Source organism: Habropoda laboriosa, unplaced genomic scaffold, assembly GCF_001263275.1.
Source record: "Habropoda laboriosa isolate 0110345459 unplaced genomic scaffold, ASM126327v1 scaffold816, whole genome shotgun sequence".
In the NCBI taxonomy this organism is placed as follows: domain Eukaryota; kingdom Metazoa; phylum Arthropoda; class Insecta; order Hymenoptera; family Apidae; genus Habropoda; species Habropoda laboriosa.
The window spans coordinates 640354-646624 of NW_017101002.1; the positions used below are offsets into that span (position 1 = coordinate 640354).

Consider the following 6271-nt stretch of genomic DNA (forward strand, 5'->3'; position numbering starts at 1 on the left):
CAAAAAAAAAAAAAAAAAAAAAAAAGAAGAAGAAAAAGGAAAAAAAAAGTAAAAGATGTAACAATAAGAAATGATTAAAATCGTTACGAAATTTTGTGCAAATTACAGCATACTTATTGCTCCTCTTATGTAATTCCAAATATCATTTTAGAATATTTTGTAACCATCTTCTACCACTCGCGCACTCTTCGCATATCTACCCAGGACGTTCATATTTTAATTATATTCATTTTGAAATATTTTTATCTTTCTCTTAATTCCTACTTTATTATATACTAATTCGCACACGTGTACATCATTATGTATGTGTACACGTATATACATATAACATACGAAGATACGTATGCCTCTTACGATACCTTATGATTCATATAAGTTACAGGACTTACTTTAGTGTATAAACAAATAGATGATAATAGATAATACGTATAGATTATAAATTTATGAGGAAGAAGTACGTTTAATTAGGAGTACGAACCATTGGTCCATGAATGGTAATTTGTTTTATGTCTATCGATTATTTCTAACTGACAAGTGCTTTCTGAACCGAAACTGTTTATCGACGTAACGTCCTATTATAAACGACACAGCGTTGCGTTTCTAGTAATAAGATTAACACCAAGCATATAATAAACAATACTTTAGTAATGCAACTTAAGATGCTAAAGAATAATTAGAGTATTAAATTATAAGATATACATGTTAGTATTATGAATCATGAATAACAAGAAAATAGGAGTAAATCAATCATTTTAATTTGTTACCTTATATATGGTTTCTATGAAGGACAAGCAGTTTTGCATATAAAGCATTGAATTTCAATAAAAATACTTGAATATCTATCTTAGTAGTTTCGTTCATAGCCTGTTTTACGTAATAAATGACAAAGTGTGCATAGATAGAAACAGACATGATTTTTCCAACTCATTAAATTACACACCAATTGCAAATTAATGAAAAATTCATTTCCTTTTTAGTAAATGTACATAGAACTATCTAGTATTTTACAGACTTGACATACAAAGATCAGAGAGTTTTGGGGCTTTCAATCGAGTCCTTTAACGACTCTATAAGCTCTTTTATCCCAAATTTCCCTATCTCAGTCTCAGACTGTATCCAGACAAAGTTGGTCTACTCCTTGCTATATTCTTGCATTATCACCATGTTTTGAGTATGTAGGATTCATAAACCCATTTTTAATACGGCTGATGTCTCTGAAATTGACGTGGTCCCTGACCATTTCCTCGTGGCTTACCTTGAGCCCCGTATCCCATGTTGTCATACCCATCGTAAGCAGCATAATCATAGTTTGCATACATATCGTCATATCCCCCTTGATAACCGTTACAGTAATCAGGAATGTAACCATAGCCTCCGCCGTAGCCGTAACCATAGCCTGGGCCCCAAAATCCTTGATTCCTTGGGTCTGGATTAACTTTGACTTTCTTCACATCCACTTCTTTCCCATTTATCGTTTGTTTGGGTGTTTTGAGTAATTTGTATACAACTTCCTTGGAGTCGAACGTTATGAAGCAAAATCCTTTTCTCTGGTTTTTTACTTTATCAAACGGCGCTTGCAATTCAACGATGGTGCCGTATTGGCCAAAGTAGGATTTGATATCATCATCGGTAATTTCAGCGGTAAGGCCACCGACAAAAATTTTGCCATACTGGGGCTTTTTACTCACCCGCTTGGGATCCACCTGCATCAAAACAAAAGATATGGGATTGAAGAAAAAGAGGTAGGATAAATGAAAATAAGTAGTGCGAAGGTATAAATTGAAGGGTTTAATTAGTAAATATTACCAACCTTTCGCTTATTGATGTAATGTTCGCCCGAAGCCAGAAGTTTGTCGATCGTTTTAGGATTGGTAAAAACCATGAACGCAAATCCCCGGGAAATACCGGTGTAGGGATCAATTTTAACAGAGATACTTTCGATTTCTCCAAATTTACCAAAGTGATCCCGTAATTCTTTGTCGGTAGTATTACGCGATAGACCACCGACGAAGAGTTTGCGTTCGTCATCCTTGCCTGGAATTCCAGCGGTGGCTTGTTGCTGTTGCGGCTGTTGCTGCTGTGATTGTGACTGATGTTGTTGCTGTTGGGACTGCTGTTGTTGAGTTTGTGTCTGTTGGCCGGTTCCCTCGGTCTGGGCTTGATTCTGGTAACAGTCAACCGCCGCCATCGCGTACCGTTTACAGCTTACCACGTTAAAACCACGTCAGAAAATACAAAGTGGGCTGGTCGAACCGACGAGATGAGTAAAAGGAACGGTGTATTGCGCACCAGAATAATTTCGGAACAGTTGGCACGCGTCACAGTCGGTTCTTATGGTGAACCGGTGCCGGCTTACGACCGAAAGAAAGAGAGTCAGCAACAGTTTCCGATTCCCTCTAAGCCTGTATTAACATGACGCTATTCGTTCTTTCTACTGAGACGCAATTCATCTCTCCAATCACAACGATAGATCCAAGAGACAACGCCGGAAATTCCAGTTTATTTCCGGTGATCGTTTCACTACTAACTTTAATCAATTTTCCAACAAGATGGAAAATTAATACGTTGGTGTGCTCGTTTGCTCCTTAAATTAATAACCTATTTTTACAATGTTTTCATATTCACATAATCGAGGGTTATTGAAAGTCCTTGAACATTGCTGAATCGAACAATGCACGAATACCTTTGTTCCTAACTGTGAGGTCGGAAGCTTTATTCATCGAGAATCGTATATTCGTAATTGGTATTATAAAAGTTCGGTTGTAACGTTTTCCGTGCGTTAATAACCTTTTTCCTTGTTTCTCGTATAAAGATCGATTCAGGTTAGGTTAAGATTTTTGTTGTCAAAGTGAAAAGTATAGTTTCACACTTTTACAGGATACCGCTGTTATTTTATATCTGCAAATGATCGGAATATACATAATTGATGTACACAGGTGAAACCATGTAACGTATGCTCAAAGCTGGAAAATCGGAATCACTGTAATAGTAACGCACACATTTCGATCAAATTTGATATGCATTTTACTCGATCTTTTCCTTCTACAGAGAAAGGTGATGCAACAATTGATAAATATTCCGAATTGAATTTGTACGTGTATCAGGAGTTTGTAATTAATTAATAAATGAAACCGAAAGTAGTCGCGTATTAAGTGCTCGAACCGATTTCGACTTCGATTATCTAATCGAACATTTTTAATGGCGAGCGCTGAAAAATGACCTTTATTTATAATTTTTGCTTAAAAATTCGGGAACACGTGGTGTTCTCACTTATTTGCGCACTGTTTAAAGTCGTTGCTTTCTCAGTACATATATAAATATAGTCAGACAGAGAAGGTTGTATAAATAAAACACAGGCCCTCGGCAACCCCGGCTTATCTTTTCTTCGGTCGAACAGTTTAAGAATAGAATAAGGTTCTACGGGTAGACTGACGCGTTGTTAATTATAGAGCGCACTTATTGGTACCTATGGGAAAAAAAAGGTAGAAAAATTTCCATAGAAAGAGCGCGTAGCGCGAGATAAGTTGCAGAAAATTGGCAAATAATTGGAAAATCCAATAGGTCGGTTAACTTTTTCCCAAGCACGTTGAACGGAAAGCTACATTTTCTCGTGCTGTTTTATCGCAGCTTCGATGGGAACAGTGAGTGCTAATAAACTCACTCGATGGCGCCACTAGATTTAGCAGCTGAGAAAGCGGCTTTGTCAAATTTTCGTTTCTTCAACGGCCTTGATTTTTCCAGTTGAATCAACTATCGGTTCGTTAGTTAAAAAAATCTCGACTTTCTCCGTTCACGTGACGTTTCTGTTTTACAAGAAACGAATAATGCAAAAAAAAAAAAATGCATCATTACCCTTTGGTATTCTTCGAAGAAACGTTTTTTCAGTTTTATTTCAATTTTAAAATATCACAGAGTATCGTTACTGCTTTTATTATAATCATTGGACAATTTTCTTTTTGGTTTTACCTTCGGTACCTCTAGCAAGATGCATCGATGCTTTGTCATATGTTGTTAAAATAGCAACAATCTTGCCCGTAATCAGTTGTATAAATAGCCACGTGCCTCACGCAATACAAAGTGTACGATTTATTTCACGTCTGTACACACGTGTATATAGAGATATGTATATACGAGTTACGTGCAAGTGAAAAGTTATATATGCACCCCTTGGATGATGTTGCGGCACTACAAGTAACGCCACTTATGTTTAAATACTCGTATTTAAGCATCTTCTTTCCTACATATTACGCTTTTCGATAAGCAAACGATTCCTTTCTTTCTTTCTTTCGGCGAATAGTTTCGTGATGATTTTTCTTTTTGCGGATAGAAAATATAGCGGGAAAGTGTACGTAAGAGGTTAGGTGAACCCTTCTCGACGAGCAAAACTACATTTTCCTTCTTTTCTCCTCGTTTCTTCTCCGATGGATCTCGCTCGATCTTGGTGGCGGAAAAGCGGCGGCGGCGGAGGAACGTGGCGTGGCGCGGCGCGTCGGGTTCGACGTAGCCCTACTCGTGGCAGGGGGATGGGGCGTCGCGACGCTAGGCGTCGCTGGCGTCGAACCGGCAGCATATCGTCGAGTCGAACGTGTCGTGTGCTGTCGCTATCGCTGCCGTGGTCGTGGTCGTTGTCGTTGTCGTTTTCGTTGCCGTCGTCGTCGTCGTCGCCGTCTTCGTCGTCGCCGTCGCCGTCGCCGTCGTTATCATCGTCGCCGTCGCCGTCGCCGTCGCCGCCGTCGTCGTCGTCGTCGTCGTTGTTACCGTAATAGTTTCTTCGAGCGGATTTTCAAAGTCGTTGGAGCGAATCTCGGGCATTTTTCTCCAGTGGTAAAAGAGGGAAGCTTTGGTATAACTTTCAGTGGAATTTCGTGGAGTTTCCGTGGTGAGGATCGACGCCCGAGCGCTCCCGGTTAGTCGAAGGATCGTGACAAAAAGGAAGTGTGCGTGTAGATGGGCCACGGCTACGCGTTACGCCGGATTGGAACGGCAGGGTTCGACTAACGTTTGTGTACCTACTGAAAAACCTACGTTTCGCGAGTGCGAGCAAGAGAGAGAGAAGTAGGCGAAGAAGGGAAATAGGCAAATTAGGGAAAAGAACGAGCAAATCCCGAGGGAGAGAGAGAGAGAGAGAGGGAGAGGTAGAAGGAGGGAGGGAGAGAGAGAGAGAGATAGAGAGGGAGGAGAAAAGAAACAGAGACCCGGAAGAGAAGAGAGATTCGGTCCTGGAGTATCGTTTGCGCCGCGACACCAACCACTGAGAATCGTTGGTTCGTTGGAAAAGAGAGAGACCATCGTGAGGAAGATTCGCGAGGGTGCGAGGGCTGGACGATAACCGTAGTATGAGAGAAGAGTGGCACGCAGCGAGAAGGTAAGGTAGTCGATTGATTTGTCGTCGATGTAGACGACGCCTCTTTTGCTCCTAGTTGTCTTACCCACTCTCGTGTAGCCACGGAAGATTGAAAGGAAGCTCTCGAGTGGTGTCGAGTGGAAGGAGTCGGTGGAACTGATTTTACCACGATTTTCCTCTTCCTCGAGGCTGCCTCGATCGATGAGCAAGGGATGATGATCGTTGGTTTCCTTTCGCCAGACTCGGTGGATCCAAAACCGATCGGTGTGTGTCGTGACCGCGATCGACGAGGGCTAGAGAAAGCTCTTCGGGATCGGTGTTTAGTGAGGGGGTGGTGGAGGTGAAGGAGGAGGAGAGGGATACACGCGCGCACACACGTATCCACACGATTGTATATATAAGTGTGTGTGTGTGTGTGTGTGTATATATATGTAGAGAGAGAGAGGAGAGAGAGAGAAGGGCGAGAAGGGGGTCGGAGGGGTTAGCGAGCGAGTGAGCGCGTAACTAGGTGCATCATGAATAATACGCGCAGCTCGCGAACGAGTACACGCTCGCACGATTCTGCGTTCGTGGAACTGTGAGGGTGTAGAAACTCGTAACTCGTATATTACACATATGTATATAGATATATCCGCGTACATATAAATATAATCGAACGCACCCAGATATCTATTTATAAGTTTAAACACAAGGCGAGAAGAAGGAGTGGTGGGAATCCGTTAGCTGTGGTAGCCGATGCCTCGGTCACTGGTAGATACGTGTGCGTGCCGCGCGGTTCCTGGTAGTGGTGCTACTTGCTGTTCGTGTGGTGATTTCGGGTAGCGGTACAGTAGTGCTGGGGGCGAAACACGGGCAAATCACGGAAGAGGTGAAAAGGAAAGCGGTGTTTCGGAACGAAGGGGACCAAAAGGTGGAGAAAGGATATAC

The 6271-nt window shown here is 41.7% G+C and overlaps 1 protein-coding gene across 1 annotated transcript; it reads right to left on the bottom strand.

Annotated features, from left to right (window-relative positions):
• Positions 1–1137: 1137 nt before the first annotated feature.
• LOC108577845 (RNA-binding protein squid-like) lies at positions 1138–2419 on the bottom strand. The gene is made up of 2 exons (XM_017941057.1): positions 1811–2419; positions 1138–1703 (listed from the first exon to the last, which is right to left on the bottom strand). Exons 1-2 carry the CDS (start codon positions 2186–2188, stop codon positions 1197–1199), a joined length of 885 nt encoding a protein of 294 aa, XP_017796546.1. The 5' UTR covers positions 2189–2419; the 3' UTR covers positions 1138–1196.
• Between the last annotated feature and the right edge of the window lie 3852 nt (positions 2420–6271).